At 42.0% G+C, this 17797-nt stretch overlaps 1 protein-coding gene across 1 annotated transcript in view; it reads right to left on the bottom strand.

Annotated features, from left to right (window-relative positions):
• ngfra (nerve growth factor receptor a (TNFR superfamily, member 16)) overlaps positions 1-17797 on the bottom strand; it is a 52584-nt gene that overhangs the window by 13157 nt on the left and 21630 nt on the right. The window contains exons 3-4 of the mRNA XM_072442955.1: positions 16198-16560; positions 1869-2094 (exon numbers count right to left, since the gene is read on the bottom strand). Of these exons, the coding sequence (XP_072299056.1) occupies positions 1869-2094; positions 16198-16560 (589 nt within the window). The remainder of the gene's footprint in view (positions 1-1868; positions 2095-16197; positions 16561-17797) is intronic.

Raw genomic sequence — 17797 nt, 5'->3', positions numbered from 1 at the left:
CTTCTGCCTGAAGAGTGGGTCCAGCTCGACTCAGACGGTCCCTCATCTGCCTGAAGAGTGGGTCCAGCTCGACTCAGACGGTCCCTCTTCTGCCTGAAGAGTGGGTCCAGCTCCAGTCTCCTTGTGTCCGTCTGTCCGTCTGTGAGAGTCGGATCTCTCCTTCACTGGAACTCCTCCAGGTTTCTACGCTTTTTTCCCAAAGAGGTTTTTTTGTAGTTTTTCCTGGCCGAGAAGGAGAGTCTAAGGACAGAGGACCCTGGGACATCGTCCCTCGCCACCACAGACATTGTCTGACTTCATCGCCACCACAGACATTGTTGATTCATTTCTCCCTGTGGCCCTCAGAGGCAACTGTTGTTGTGATTTTGGGCCTTACAAAAATAAATTGATTTGATTTGATTTGATTTTACTTAAACTATTTGATGGATAGCCTGAAAATAGCACCTTTAAATTTCTTTGAATTAAATCAAATAAATTAGTTTAGCGAACGCTAAATCTGGGGAGGGGCAGACGAGACTGGGTCCGTCGTTATAGATACCAAAGTTCCACACATAAGGTGGAGGCGTCGAAGAGAGAGTCGTTGTAAAAAATAAATAACAAGCATTGCTCCTTATGATGAAAAAAAATACACAAATGACAGAGAAACAGACAGACTTAGTTATCAATGGAACACTAATGCTGTAAATCTGAGGTTAAGGAAGTCTGGACCCACCTGGCTTCAAGCTGAAAATAATCTTGTGTATTTTTGACAACTTTGACCCATGAGACAGAGGGCTCCCACAAAACTGGAACAAGCCTTGCACATTTCTTTTTTTTTATCATCATTGATTTTTAACTGCAAAGCTAAAACGCACCATAGCAAACTCCATTCTAACGTCATCATAACAGCAGTCTGATTCAGTCCACTGTACCAACAATAACAATGCTATTCTTAGTCTCCACATGTCCGTGATCAATGGAAGAAAATACACAAGAGCACTCTAAACCATTACGGGCCTGATTAAGCTTTTCAATTCTCTCCTGACGCTGCATCACGGTCAATAGCTGGAATATTTATGAGGACTTTAGAGGTAGCGTCTCGTCAACATGTCTCACTTGCGATTCCTCGGGATATATTGGGTGCTAAGTGTCTTGATCCGCGATGATAATTACATGAGGAGTTATGCGCAGATGTGTGCGTGACTCCGCTGCGGATTCAAAGCAGGATTTTTTTTATTTTTCCCCCCTTTGACGGTGCTTTTTAACCAATCAGTGTCTGTAATGAGCTTGTTTACGCTCCTTTCAATGTGTTCTGCCTGCGCACGGCATATGCCCGCTAAAGTGTGGTGGGCCTGTAACGTATTAGTGACCTTTGTAGGAACTCGCTCACAGTCTCTCGATACCAGGTGGAGGTCAATAATGGGCGAAGTGGAATTGCAGTGAAGTAAAGGCATGCTCCGTACAAATGAATGTGTTTTTCTCTCTCTCTTTCAAAAGAAATGTTGGTTGTTTTTCAGATTGTAGAAAAGTGATGATGTTGCTCTCTTAAGTTCCAACTGGTATATCTGTATAAGCTATATTATCTTTTCTAGAAATTTCCATAACAAAAACCCCAAAAATATGACTATCCCCACTATTCAGCTATTCCCCTCACTCCCCTTTATGTCTTATTAGTCATTATTTGTTGCTTCATTGTTTAAATCTGATCATTCACATCAGATGTAACAGTTTACATGGCATTTCAATCATCTGACAGCTCCATAAATCGGATAAGATGTTAAGTGTGCATGTAAATATAGCCAGTGTTTGTAGCATCACACTATAACTAACTGTATCTATCACATTTGACCCAAAAGCTCAAATCGGTCGTAAATCATAAGTTACGGCACCTCTTGAAGACAATGTAGGCTATGAATCCCACCACGACAGCCGCCAGGATGGAGCAGTAGATGGGGATGAGGTTCTCGTTGAGCCCCCCACCGAGGAACCGCCGGGAAGTGGAAGTGGTGGTCTCCCCCGGCAACGGGCTTTCAGAGCCATCGGGGAAGAAGAAGTTTGTGGAGAGGAGTGACGGGGTTGTGTCCGTCAGAGGGATATAAGTGGGAAGCAGAGGATCTGGAAAGAGAGAAAAATAATATGGCATTAATATGTGAAAATCCCAAAGGACATACTCAGAGTGATGAAAGTCAAACCGTTGCCATAGCAATTAACAATAACAAGACAGAAAGTTGAATCCGTGAGTTAAAGGTTCAATTATTATGTCATCAGCTTCTTTTGGCCACATTTGCAATAGTATTTCAAGTTTATATCTCTATGTTGGCTGTGTGCTGTGTACAGGAAAACATGGGAGACTTGAACATGATTTTATTTTATTGATGGTTTCAGAGCGATGAAAAGTGAGCACTGTTCCCATAGCAATTCACAATTTAAATAAAAAAAATACTATATCTCGGCAAAATGTCTACGAAATGCTTCAAAATCCAAACAAACAGGAAGTCAAAACCCATGGCGCAATGCACAGCGAATGCTTGAATTACATGTCTGCCGCCCTCTACTGGCAACAGTGGGGAGGGAAACATGTTGGAACGACGCATTAGCAGCATAGAAACTTTTTTAAATAGCCTAGAACACACCATGATCGAGAACTCTTTTCAAAGAGTGACAAGGCCATTTGCAGCACACAGAATAAAAACATTTACACAGTGATAGTGAGTGTTGACTGTGGTTTAAGTTGGTTTCCCTTTGACTACTTCCTGGTTTAAACCCTTCTAGTTACACAGGCTGTGGACTAGTAGTATCATAGATGTTCTTTTTTAGTTTGTTCTCAACTGTATGACGTATTATTATTTGTATTATGGCTTTTGTGTGATGCAAAACAAGATCAACTTTATTAGGAATGTGCTACAAAGCCTCACAAAACTGCAAAACACTGAACGAATACATCAAACCAAGACAAATGCACAAAAACTCCCATCGTACAGTCTCTTAATCTACTTTTGATGACGTTATCCATGAGCTTGTGCAATCGCCTCGACCTCCCGACTTGTTTGCAGCGCACAACCAGTACATCTGAGCTTCTTCTAGGTTTATATGAGAGGTGTATCGCAGCGGAGTAGACGCCTTCATATATGCACTGAGAGGCTGTTTGTCGGGCCGTAATCACCAGGTCCCAGAGCAGATGTGGATCGCCTGAACACACACACGGCAGCTGCCTCACAGAAACAGATGGCCCTGGCTGAGGCGCGGAGAGGAGAGCGAAAAAGGAGCCTGGTTCAGGCTTAGAAGAGGTGTCGGCACGGACGAAATGAATCGAATCACGTCGCCATGTTGCCAGGTTATGATGAGCATGTAAGGGTTGCATAGAATGACACGATATTAACGGCATGTTTGGGTATTTTGGTCGATCAAATGTGCAAAGCTAAAGTAAAATCAATGTTTCAAAAGTTTAAAGGTGCACTATGGAGCTTTTCTGCTTAGGTTATTGCTTTTCCCGAGAATGTTTCACGATTTTAATAAAGAAAGAAATGGGAAACATATTCATTTGGCTTTTCCACTCTATTAATCTGACCTGTAACTGTGCCTAATGGTGTCATATCTACTTGTCTCGCTGTGGAAAAGTTCAATGTTACACTGTGGAACTTTCGAACCAGTAATAAACCTCCCCACAGAAACGTCGCACCTGTAAATAATAGTAAAAGTGCTGACAGAGCATTTCGCAACAACAGTGGCTTCAGATTTCAGATGGGATGTTGTTCTCTCTGGCGCAGGGCGAGAGACAGTTTTTCCTCATTGATTATCACCATGTGTTTTTGTGAGAAATATCCAAAAAGAAAAGCCACAGATGTTCAGTGGGATTATTTCAAGTCGCTTTCTGCATACTAAAACATGAAATCACCTTTACCTCAATATAGAGGCTGAGCAGGAGACATCACAACATCTGAATATTTGCAGCGAGTGGCAGAATAGTTTGAGTGTCAGTCACCTCTAAGAAAATATGACAGCTGCTACAGTCGTATGAAATATATAAACAACTCTGCAGGCTATGCATTGGGATCACACACAGTTGACTTGATTAATGTCTCTCCTTAAATAAGATGTTTCTGAGTTTGTCTGTTCAGGAAATGAATTGCTGTGAGTCGAGAAGAAGTGTCCTTTATCTCCCCCTTAGCAAACAGCTCAACTCTACAATCTGAGAGAAACAGTAGCTCAGAAAAAAAAGAAAAGTGTCATCATAATTCATTTGATTAATTACGTCGGCGCAAAATCTCTACATGTCACAGCGTCATTTAAAATCCAGCTTTTAGAGACTGTTTGTTTCCTGCGGTGAAAAACAAGTATCGGAAAAACCTGCTTTTGTGGTTTCCTGTTTTAGAAAGGCACAAAATCTGTCCTATCAGATACATTTATACCACCAAAGCGCTGCGTTGCCGCGTGCTCATTGTGACCCGTCTTGAAAGCCAGGAGCAGCATGAAACTCTGTGAGCGACGCCTTCTCTGATGAAGCCAGCGGGAAAGTGAGTTTTGCTCCTGAAAAACACCACTCGAAAAGTAGTTTCCAGCTACGGACGGGAACTGCTCTACTTCCATTATTTTTGGCGAGCTCCATTTAGGATTTGTTATGATTTTGCAGATTTTTTCCCCCTTTTGCCCGTAGGCTTTATTAGACAGGAAAGGACAGTGTGAAATGGGGATGAGAGAGAAGGGAGGACGTGCAGTTAGCTCACGACAAGCCTGGCGTACGTGTGCTGTGCCTCAACCACTGGGCCACCATGCAGCACTGGATTTGGTGACGTGTTCAGGGAAAAACTGTTTAATGAACCTGCGTCACTCAACCTGCTTTTGCGCAATTCTAACCTAGATGAGTCACTGAATACTTTTCTCTATTGAGTCATAAAATGTTTTTTGTGAATCAAAGTTTGAAGTTAAAGCTATCTAGGAAATTGAAGTTAGGTAAGGTAACTTTGTAGTTTCAACCTTGTTTGTGAATCAAGTGGTGCTGCAACCGTGGAAACCTTCTGATAAACTGTTTGAAAAGCAGGGGGGCAAAACACTATTAGCGCAAAAAACGGCATGACCAAAAATGACTTGTATTTGGAATAATAATTTGGTTTTAACTTTCATGTATTATTTGGTAAGATTGATGATTCATTCTTTTCAAATTTGTATACTGATTTGTGTCATTTCTGCCACTGGAGCCTTTTTATTCTGTTATTAAGTGCAATTTTCTTCCACTAGCAAAGTTCAAAGGATAAAATCGAGTACTTTGAAACCATTCTTGAATACATTTAATAAACTAAAACATTCCAGATCTGCTCAATACACTCGTCGGCTTCAAATTACTCAAAATATTCTATCATTATTCAAATTCCAAGTCATTTCATCTCTATTCTTCTGTCACAGCGCAGAGAGAAAAGCACTGCCTGGTTCCGTTACGAGTCGAGTTCGCCTCAGAGAAGCGGCTGCAGCTTGTTAGCTCTTCGCGGCTTTCACGGGATTAACCCCGAGACGACCCGGCACTTTCCTTCAAGGACACACACGGCACTGGGGCTAAAACGCAAATATGTGGCCTTCAGCTTTTCATGCAGGCTCCAAGTTCGACAGGTAAAATGTCAACTCATTACGGATCAAAACAGGTGCAAAGTTGCTCACGACAAAACCACTTATTCGGTTCATTTGCTCATCTAGACGCGATTGCATCCTGAGAATTACTCGATTTTTATTCCTAAATGTCTTGTTGAGTAGTTAAAGTCGAAGTTTTAGTACTTGTGGTAGCAACAGTAAGAGGAGTAGTGCTTTCTGTAAAGGGATGACATGATTTAAGCGAAGAAATCTGCTTTTGTTTTCCTTCGCTGACCTGTTCCATCAAGTTTATCCCACATGTGGTCAGCAGAGAAATATATATGATTCAGTGGACCATCACCGTCAGATCCTGTCTACACATATTTTGTTTTTTCACTTACATAGCAAATCGTCAAGTTTCTCCGCATTGATTTTGTGCATAATTTACGCACATTTGCTCTCTTTAACGGCCCGGCGGGACTGTGACGGTCTCAAAAGGGAATTAAAAAAAAACTCGTGGGTTGGGGACTGCGTTGTGTCGTGGGATGACGGGGCATTCTTGCATATCCCGCGGGGCAGATCGGTTTACTGCGATGCCAGAAAATATCCTTCAGTAGAGAGGAAAAATCTCACATGTGTTTGCCATACTTAGCGCCGGGAACCAAGCCGTGCCTATTTAAAGCAGCGCTATCGATTTAAATGCGTCCAATGGGAGGACGGCTCTCAGACAACTGGAACTGTCCATATAACATGCATTTCTTGACCTTTGCCGGGCCGTGGTCAGGTTTCCTCGGCTCCTCCATACATCACGGCTAATGCAAGGCTGCCTAACGCTATTAAAACTGCAACTCGACCTGCAAATGGAATACATTGTGAACAGAAGGTGTGAAGGAAAGTGAGCGGGAGAACAGCGGTGACCGGGCTTAAGGCGCTTTGTTCCACGGTGCACGATGTGTAACTTTAGCACCTGCTTGCACCGGCTGAAATGTCACACAGTGTGGCATTAAACCTATCTATCTAGAGCAAGTGACGCAACCGGGCCAAGTCACACGTCAGATCTGTGAAGGGAAAATGTTGCTCACTGTTTTTCAAGAACTTTAGGAGCAACACAAAAACCCTGTAATTGAATAAATGCAAGATGGGTAAGATAGTAGAATCTCCATGGGGACAAGCAGGTGGCAGATGGCAGAAAAGTATATGTAATAGTGTTTCTTTAAAGAAGAAGTCCTTGCTAACATTTATTTTGGCCATATTGTCTATACTTAAAGCCAAAATATCCTCCAGTGTGGCTTTTATTAGTGGTCAATCACTTATTTTGTAACTAATGCAAAACAAATGATGTGTGATTATGTATTGATAACGTCTGTTGTTTTATTACTGACCTCTTTTTAACCTTTTACATAACAATATATTAAATGCAAACACATTGTATTAGACTTGTCACTGCAGAACATAAAGAATGTAAGAATACGTGCTGCTTTAAGAGCTGCGGGCTTTCATACACGACATTTAAAATATGCATTTTATTTGTGGTTTGAATCATACTTGGCGTCATGCTTGTTATGGTCAGCTGTCTGCGCTGGATTGAGGGCCGTTAAAAATGCTGAGGTAAAGAACCCGAGCGCTTTGAACTTTATGAAAGCCACATTTTGTGTTGAAGCAAATATCTCCAATTCAACCTTTTCAAGAATGTGGTTAAAGAATGAAATATGAATGTACCAAACGCCAAGGCTGCAGGATGAATAGGGAAGCTGTAGATGGAGCGGCTACATCTAAATAAGCACATTATTCAGTGTGGTTTTGTTAAGGGTTTATAAAGTATTTTGATCAGATATGACATTACGATGAGTGAAAATTGATTACTAATTAACAATATCTCTTTATGGAACTTGTCGGGTGGGATTTACTAGGCAGCAAGCAAACCCTTGGTCTTTAAAGTTGTTTGTGCAAAGGAAAATGTCCACACATCAACATTTTAGCAATTGTGACAGTAAAAGGTTGCGTTAGAACATGGCGTTTGTTATCGGAGCTCTTTCAAAACCCATCCAAATATGAGCGGCAGCAGGTGATGCATGAGGAGAGAGCTCTTGTGTCATCGAGGCCAACAAATTAGCTTCTGTCAGCTCAAGTTGTCCAGCATGACGTGGCTCAGTGGTTAGAGGCCCGGCCAGGTCAGCGGTTCAACCCCTGCTCCGACCAATGCAGAATATGGTTGTTTTGTCCTCGGGCAAGACACGTCACCCAAATCGCTCTTGTACGACTGTAGAGTCTGTGTGAGTAATCGGCCGTGGTCAGAAGGACTCAGCCATGCCTGACTCTGGATCCCAATTGAACTTCATCAGAAGGATTCACTCACACACACACACATTCAAATTTAATGTACCGTATTTTCCGGACTATAAGTTGCACTGGAGTATAAGTCGCACCAGCCAAAAAATGCATAATAGAGAAGAAAAAAACATATATAGGTTGCACTGGAGTATGAAATGCGGTTGCAAGTGTGAAAAGAACAAATAATATCACATATAAGTCGCTCCGGAGCGACTTATATGTGATATTATTTGTTCTTTTCACACTTTTGGCCGGGGTGCGACTTGTACTTATATCTATAATAGATATAAGTACAAGTCGCACCCCGGCCAAAACTATGAAAAAAGGTGCCACTTATAGTCCGGAAAATACATCCTTTTAGACCCTTTATAATGCTCCTTGTACGTGTTTTTTTTTTAAACTATTTTTGCATATGTGGATTAATGTATACCCTCCTGGTCACTCAAACCTATAGAATCTCTTTTCGAAAAGGCTCTACAATATCAACACTGCATTGTTTTAGATATTATAGTTTAGTTTTGATCATTTTGTTGATTATCTATCCAATAACAGCTGTCACAATGTATGTCTGACAACAGTAGCTAAGTGGTCAGTCATTGGGATATTGTTTGCGTGCATGTTCTGTTCCTCTAATCCTCTGGCGCGGGACTCGTGAGAAATTACTTGCGTAGCCTCGTTTTCAGAAGCAATATCTCACAAGGTACAGTACAACTCAATATAAGTGCCACTCCTCTTTCGGTTTTCTCGGCGCGGACGCGGAGCCGGGGTTTGGCGGTGCCCCAGAGGATAAAGCCAGGACTCCAGAGGCCGCATACCTCGGCTCCAACACAATAGCAGCCTTAAAACATTGGTGGGGCCGCTTAAGCTATACACCGCTTCAACTTTAGGAGCTTTCGAACAAAATAAAACTCACCCTGAGTTTTACAAGACTGGCGAGTGCAATAGATGTGTTTATTAGCATGGAGGGAGACACGAGAGATGTAATTTTTATGAGGCTTTGAGGTCTTTCTGGTGGAGTTAACCCCAGGATTTTGGCTGGAGGCGGTTCAGGGTGTGGGGATGAGCAGCTATCAGGCGCAGCACAGGCACAATGACCTCTTTATCAGCGGCCAACACTCTCCCTTCTGTGTCTATCTCAATCTGGCTCTGTCCATCCATCACGCTAAGGCACAAACGCACACACACCCGCACAGTACTCGCGCGGTCTTCTGCTGAGGTTAATAGACCGAGTGAGGACAGAAACTGAGAGGCAAAGTGTTGGAGATGGAGAGGGGGAGTAAAAGAGGTAAGGAGGAGGAGAGAAAGAGAGGAGGAACAGAGGCGCTGCTGTAAAGTGCTCTGATTAGCAGGAGTAATTATATGGCTGCAGCAGTGGCAGTGGTGAAGGCGCTTAGTGCACGCTGGACGCCGTCCACCACTGAGCGAGCGTGCGGATTGAGTCAGTAGTTCAGAGTGATGGATCTGGGCATGTGACGTGGGAAACGCAATGGCATTTTGGATTTTCTGTGCCATGTTTCGCCATGAGTATTGTGTATGGAAAAGTATTCACACAGATATGGATCTGACCACCAACAATGTTTATGTTTTTTTTTTTTTACTTACAACTATTTAGATATATCTGACACTTGGTCATACATACATATGATTAAAAACATTTTCCAGTGTTTTACAATCAGAAAACATGTCAGCCTGTCCGTCTGAGGGACTCAGATCTCTCCTTCACTGTGGAACTTCCTCTAGGTTTCTACTATTTCCCAAGGAGGTTTTTGTAGTTTTTCCAGGCCGAGAAGGAGGGTCTAAGGACAGGGGACACTGGGACATCGCCCCTCGTCCCTATGGACATTGTTTAATCCGTTTTTCCCTGTCGCCCTCCGAGGCAACTGCTGTTGTGATTTTGGGCGTTACAAAAATAAATTGAATTGAATTAAATGAAATTATCAAATTTGGACGGGAAGTCAGTTGATCTGTTTCTACAGCCGTTATAGACCAATATTGCGGTTCACAATGACCAAAATGTTTAATACCAAATACCCAAGACAAAGCATAGTACGTCCCATTTAAGGCAAAAGGAACAACCCAAAAGTAAGAAGGGAAGAAGACTTTGACTCACTCAAGCTTGAATGAATTATATGAATTATATCTTTGAGTTTCAAGTGATTTAAAATTAGAACGGTTGGGATAGAAATAAACCATTCAAAACACCACTGTTCTCGCTTTTGAATAAGAGTCCCCAGAATGGTATCCACAACAGGTCAACAAGTCAGACGACCATAACACATGTATAGAGTTTCATGATGATAGAGTAGAATGCATACATTGTTTAGCAGACCAGTGTGAGCGGTGCAACACGAAGTAAATGTGTATTTAAAAACTATGGACTAATATGTAATTTATAAAAGCGTCAGTTTTCTGTCATCAGTTTGGATCATTCCCTCCCACAGCGCCCTAAGCGTCTAAACAGAGTCAAAACCACACTTTTTGGTCACAAACAGAGCAGGACCACTGGGACCATCCGTCAAAAAGCAGGAAATGTTTGTAATATCCCATCAAAGCCGTTCACACATGTGGTGAATGCCTTCTGGTTAATGAAACGCACTCAGACAGATGGATGCCGCTTGTGGCTGGTGACGTTTTTGCCTCCATCGCACGGATTGATTTCAGATGCTACTTAAACAACTACAGCACACGCGTTAAAAGACTTGAATTCAAACTTTTGGTAAGTAAATGTTTAACCTGTCCGTAATTGTGAACTAGCATTGCTCATTTTTAGAGCCATTTCAAGCCACGTATCAGTTTTCTCAGTGCATAAACGTGCGTGGCGTTTCGGAGAGGGCGAGGTGTGCCATGCGCGTCCCGTCGAGGAGTGCCAGAGCGCGCAGAGGTCACTCGGCGAAACCCGACTCAGATCGATCCGGCGCGTTGGCACGGCGGCCTTCGCGTGGCAGTCCGCCGCTACAGACCGCACGCTCCTCTCTCTCTGTGTCGCCGTGTCGTGTATTAAATGACACTGAGCTTGATATTAACTGGAGATTTTGGGAGATTCAGAATCCAATGACGTGAGGGTGAAAGGCGAAGCGCAGAGGGCTTAGGAATAAGGGTGTCGCTTGAAAAATGTAATGTCAGAAGGAATAAGATTGAATATTGTGACACGCACACTTCAGACTGGGTGTCCTCATTCAGTTGTGTTAAATTAGGGACGTTTCCATGGCAATAAACAATGCAAAACTGTCTCCTTGTGTTGTGTCTTAGTGTCGGAGCGTGTATATTTGTAATGCAAACTTTTATGGGAATGCGATGGCTTTTCTGACGCAGTGATTGACGCAATTCAGGATTAGCGTGTAATGTTCTCTCCTGTCGAGTCAAGCTTTTTAAAATGATTTTAGTTTAATTTAATGTTTGTACCTCGTCTTTTGTTTTTCAGAGCAACTTTATGGTAGGCAGTTCAACCTCTGTTACTATGATTATGATGATTCGCTGCCATTTTCCCTGTGGACAAGACACTTTATTGTGTGTTTATATGTAACAGTCACATCTCAAACACTCAGCCCCAGGGCACATGTGGCTGTAGAAGTAATTAAGAGTTAATCTGGGACTGCAGGATGGGAACTAGCTGCAGTTTTAATCTGGTGCGGAACATCTCCCTTCAAATAAATACCAAACTAAACTAGTTGGAAAGCTCAGGTGCACTACATATTACTTGGCCTGGATTGTTCGTCAGTGTGGCACTAAATGTTTCTGTTACGTTTCTTTTCTTTTATCACAGGTGGTTTTATTGCACACAAAAAAAGAAAATACTTGCATTTTTAATGTTTCCATGAAAATAGATGTCTGTGTTTAACTGAGGAGACAATTCACACCTTAGAGAAGTTCAATTGACTTTTTCAATCAGTAGTTAAATTCTTAAACTCCTTAGTGTGTTTGGTTTCACTTTAGTTAACTCCTCCCCTCTGATAGATTGACAGATGACAGATCCCTGACAGAGGAACTGAACTGTCAACTGTCATGGAGGATTTAGCGTTTTCAAATTTGCTGTTGAAAACCGTGTAATTTGGTCTCATGTGTGTGGCCGGACATGCCCGATCCTCATCTCCATTGTGCGAACTTCAAAAACGGGTGTATTGTTGGGTGGGACAGGCCAGAGCAGGGGTCAGAGCAGCGTCCTGGGTGGGAGCCGCAGAAGGGTCCATTATGCCCCCGCGGGTACATCTGATCCGTCTGCACAGAAGAGGGGCCGGTTTGTTTTGACGGCTGTCAGTCCTATCACTGTGCCGCCTCTGGGGTCCGTTTAAAGGGACAAGGCCTTCACGACGCACTATGTCCTGGCAACTGGAGATGTTCTTGATACAATGACAATCCTGTACCTCCAGACACAGTTATCTCAGCTTTGTTTGGATGCGTTGCTAGGATCGAATTCAAAACGACTTAGTTAGTCAGCTAAAGGACATGTGTACCATTTTGAACTCTGAGTGACAAATAAGTATGTTTATATCCCCACAGGGTGAATTGGCCTTTCCATGGAACTGACCCTTCAATGCCCCTGGGGAAACCTGTCAGGGACCCACCTCCAGATCATGATCGAGGCTCGCTCAGGATTACCATAGCTGGAGGATATCACCATGTTTTAGGTTGGTGGCAAATACCAACCATGCCCAGCGGAAAACCCACCCAGACACGGGAGAAACATGCGAACTCTGCACAGAAGAGCCCGGGCCAGGACTCCAACACACAACCCTCTTGCTGTGAGGCGAGAGTGCTAGCCACTAAGCCACCATACCAAGTGAAGCACATGTTTCAGAATGATCTGTTAGTGCGTTAATCCCTTTTGTCACTCCGATGTTGAAGACAGACTTGTTTCCCATGGTTCACATTCAACAGCCTGTTACAATGTGCAGGCAATATCATTCAGTCTCTTAAATGTCATAAATAGCCGCGTTTACAATATATTATGAGAAATACGAGTCAGTTAGGCCCGTTCATTGCACATTATAGCTTAATCCTCAGATATGATGTAAACATATTGTCATAATTGTTGATGTTTCAGTTTTGTATTGTGGTTTTCAAGCTGATAATCCAGCAGGATCAGCTCATCACTTTAGGTTTCCAGATTGTATATAACCAGTTTGAAATGACTTTAAAACTGATGTGTTCTCAGTAAATACAGCCAGTGTCATCCCTGGATTGTTTTGTTATTTTTTAAACCACCAACAGCATGTCACAGCTATTACCTTGAATGCTTTGTTGTATTAGCTACGTGTAAGACATGAATCACACCATGCGCTCATGATTAAGACCCTTAGACGGTCAATTGGATAACGCAAGTCAAAAAACTGATACATTTATTTACAAGTATTATCAGTTTTTGATGAATGTTTTTGGATCGTCCTGGACGTCCTGCTCTACATCTGTTTTATGATTTTAGACTTTCGCAGTCTTTTTGACAAATTATTCATATCTACTGAACATTAACTTTTCATGATCTATTAATAAAGCTGTCGACCAGAGGAGACCGCCATGGAGCTCTTTTAACAGTCTGGCCCCTTTCATTAAATCCATTTGAGTTTGTGTTATCTTTGGCCTGGAGCCCTGCGTTTGAGGAGCACAATTAATATGACGTCAGCCATTTCTACTTGTCCACGAAAGATGTATAATTTTAGTAGCAGTTCCATCATTTTGTAAGTGATTACTGAGTGTTAGAACGTTTAGGCCAAGCTACAATTCTTCTCAAGGTTACTGAATTGATTGTGATTGAAAGTAAAGCTACCGTATTGTCTGGATTATAAAACGCACTGTCAATTAATGGTCTTTTTTCTGATCATTTTTCATATATAAGGCGCATCGGACTATAAGGCGCATTAAGCGAAACAAAAAGTGTACCACACAAAATCGCTTCAAGCTCACAACCAGAATTAATCCATATACCGTATTTTCCGGACTATAAGTCACACTGGAGTACAAGTCGCACCAGACAAAAAAAGCATAATAGAGAAGAAAAAAACATATAAGTTGCACTGAAATGCGGTTACAAGTGTGAAAATAACAAATAATATGACATATAAGTCATATAAGTATAAATATAAGTATATGTCGCACCCCGGACAAAACTATGAAAAAAGGTGCGATTTATAGTCCGGAAAATACGGTATAAGGCAGACTGGATTATAAGGCGCCCTGTCGTTTTTTTTTTGGAGAAAATTAAAGGCTTTTAAGTGCGCCTTATAATGCGGAAAATACGGTAAGCAGAAGTCCATTAAACAGTACACCGAATTTAAATGTGATCTATAGAACTTCTCTGGTGCACTTTTGACTATTCAATTCCTCAGATTATAGTAGCAGTAGCCTTTTGGTCCATGTTCCTCCTCCGTGTGATACCAACCGAACTTCTCATCTGACTCGGGTGAATTTATAGCTCCGTCCGATACAGTCAAAGATACTACAAGACGGTTTTGGCGACGCGAGTGTAGCGTTTCGTTTTGTGGGAGACAGCGCACATTATTAATAGTCTCGATGTTTACACTGCAGGAGTGACTTTGACCCTGTAATGCTAAGGCTTTCTGCTCCCAGGCATTCGAAAGTCTCGCCTAACACGACCTCTGAACTCCCCGGCTCCTACGGCGACATGTGCAAATCATATGCCGTGTTCAGAAACAGAGATCGTAATGTAAAAATGGTAAAAATTGTACTTTTATCACGTTTTCACCGTTATAATAGATTTACTCATTCACATTTACCGATAGAACTTCTCATCATGTTTTTCTGACTTTTCTAAACTTTCTCGCACCACTCGACAAACTTTAAATGACAAAATAGTAACACTTCAAGACTATTTTCCCTGTGCACTTCTTCCCCATAGCTCAGTTACAAATCTGCTCTATCTTGTCTAGTAATATACTGTAATTTTTTAAGCTATGCCAAATTGTCAAACGGACAATCAACAATTCCAGTGATCAGAAAATCCCTATGAATCACAGCTTGAGAAAGAGCCATAAAGAAAACAGCAATATAAAGTAAACTACAATTAATGTCAACATCAGTTCTGCCAATATTGCTTTGATCTCTTTTCAGTAACTGTTAGATTGGAAGTTGCGTATTCAGGTAGCATGATTCAGTTGCAGTTGCTGGTAAATGGGTCGGAAGCCGTGTGCTGTGTAATTATGTGAAATAATTGTAAACATGAGTGTCATAATGTGTGTTCCCTACTTCAAAAAAAAGAGGTGTTTTTATCTAACACCTGTAAGTGTTATCTGCCCCGGCGCATCTCCTTGTCACTCCGCCCAGGACAGTAATGGGCCAAAACAGATGCTTATGGTTTTTTTATTAGGTGTTGTGCTGCTTCTAAGAACTGCCCCTGCTCACACCTGTTCTGGTCCTTTTACGTTGTGTGTATTTTGTACTGCTGTCAGTGAAACCTGTCATTAAAAACATTAAAAACCATTTAAAGTGTACTCTAGAGGCTGTTTTGACTGTCTGGAAGGAGACGTGATACAAGGCTGATATTGTAGATGGCGGGGTTTTATTAACATATGTCAGTTTTATGAATGAAGCATTATGTTGATTGTGTTAAAATTGTATTATGTTTATCATTTTCCCCCAAATTTGGTAACTCAACATGTTTTTTCTTCTCCTTGTAATTGGCCACATAATATGTGGTAATATATACGGTAATATACCGTGACATGGGTGATGTGCCCTTGAGCATAATAACAGCAAATGCTCTGATGAGAATAAGAAAGATGCTATGATGAAGAAATATAGATTTAACCAAACCCGCAATATATCTAATTTTTCCCACAATCATTGAAGGTATTTTTATATTAGGGGACATTTAGTGCACATTTATGGCATGTGTTAGCCCAGAATGTAAATGTGCCCTAGTGCAAGCAGGGCAACAATATCACAAACTTTGGAAAGGGGGAATTGAGCCATCATTTTCTGGTAATAGTCAGACTTCTCTACCTTCAGATTTAAATTTTATTTAAATTTGTTGTCATTTGGACAAAGTTTAAAGAAGGTTTTGTCAGTGAAGTGTCTAACTCAGGGAAGCAACAGAAGTATGAACTGCTGAAAGTGGTAATTGAACTACCATCCATCAAGCTAGTAGAAATTATTTACCTTCTGTTGCAACCTTTTTGTTTTTTGAACCAATTTTAATGGCTTGATCAGTGTCTTGCTTCTGGGCATAACAATTGTATGAACTTTGATACCACCATTCTTCCGTGTAATAGACTCCTCAACCGCTTTACAATCAACTTTACTGTGTGCTTGTGTGAATATGTCTTGCTCAACAGCACAACCACTTTTTGGGACCACGTTTAAAGTGCCAGGACTTACTATGACAGACAGAGTCACTGGTGGGCGTGCACTCCGCCAGTTGAATCTCCATCTCCTCGTCACAGATGGTGCAGGGCAGGCAGGGGTCCAGTGAGCTGTCCCGCTCGGAGTAGGTGTCGTCCACGCACTCCTCGCACACTGTGTCGTGGTCGTGGATGCAGTGCTCGAACACGCCCTGTCCCATCGGGCACACGGTACACGGCTCGCACTGCCCCGTGATCTCGCTGAGGAAGAAGTTGTAGTTGCACACGCAGATGGCGTCGTTGGAGTCCGTGCAGGGCGTCTCCATGCGCATCATCCCCGTGCACTCGGTACAGGCGATGCACTCCTCCGTGTGGCTGTAGTTCTCCGAGTACGTCTCACCTATAGATCGGGACAGCGGGGAACAGACGGGGAAGGGCGAGAGTGAAAGAGAAGAGGAGCAGGGGGCAGACAGAGGGGTAAACAGTGAGTCTAATGGCATTAATCATGTTTACTGCTCATTGATTGCACAGGAGAACGCATTGATCCACTGGGCCTTTGCTGAAGTGCCCCGGGACAACTAAGGTGCTCTTGTGGAGGATGAGTCTGAAGCCTGCTGGGCTCATTATGCTATCGATTCCAATGAATTTGAGCAAACAGCTTTAATCTCTGCTGCAGAAACACTCAAAGTAAACTGTTATTTGTTGCTGGGATTCAGTCACATGACGGTTTCCTGCTATGGACACCATGTTTTTTTTACTTTTGCTATGACAACAGTAATCTCATCACATAAGCACATAATAAGTGTCTCTGTGTCACTTAGTATTGTATCAAAATAGGCCTATTATACAAAACAAATGACAACGGCCTAAAATAAAGTGAGGTGCAGTGACGACAGTGTAACTTTTCTGGTGGAGCTGTCAGAATGTTCACAGAATGGCTTTAACATGATCTACCTCCATGGAGACAGGCAGGTGACACAGCCTCGCCATTCACAGGAAAATTGTATGGGGAAAAAATGATAAATGGTCACATTTATATTGCTCTTTCTTACCTTCAAGGAACTCAAAGTGCTTTGTATCAAGGAATCCCTCACCCATTCACACACCCATTCATTCAGCAGATGGGAAACCAGGACTGTATGAGAACTAAACCTACCAAGAACAAACCCCAGTCTAAAGTTCTAAATCAGGATTACCTCCAATAATACAGGCCTATATAATAGCTCAAGTAGTCAAAATCAGTCAACTAAAATCAACCTGAACTGTAAAAAGGGAGTTCTACAAGGCAGTATACTCTGACCTTTACTTTTTCTTCATTCTAACAATCATTCCACCTCTTGTGTGCCAATTTTCTGAATCATTACTACATGCAGACAATATTGTGTCTTTTTAATCCAATGCTGATAAATACCTACTATAAATATAAATCAGGGGGCAGTTTTATATTGAAAGTAGGTATTTAGCAGCATAATAATACCTACTACTCAAACTGTAGTAGTTTGAGACTCGACCAAACTATTAATGTGGCACACCCAGAAAGCAGTTACAACCAAACAACCCAACCCATAATTTATGAATATTATATACTTACATAAATACTTAAGAGTGCTATTGGACTACACATCTATAGCTACAGG

The sequence above is a fragment of the Eucyclogobius newberryi genome, unplaced genomic scaffold, assembly GCF_026437365.1.
Source record: "Eucyclogobius newberryi isolate DKJ021-1_F unplaced genomic scaffold, fEucNew1.0.hap1 SCAF_13, whole genome shotgun sequence".
Lineage (NCBI taxonomy): Eukaryota > Metazoa > Chordata > Actinopteri > Gobiiformes > Gobiidae > Eucyclogobius > Eucyclogobius newberryi.
The sequence above is the reverse complement of the archived record's forward strand: the minus strand, read 5'-3'. Positions and strand labels throughout refer to the sequence as shown.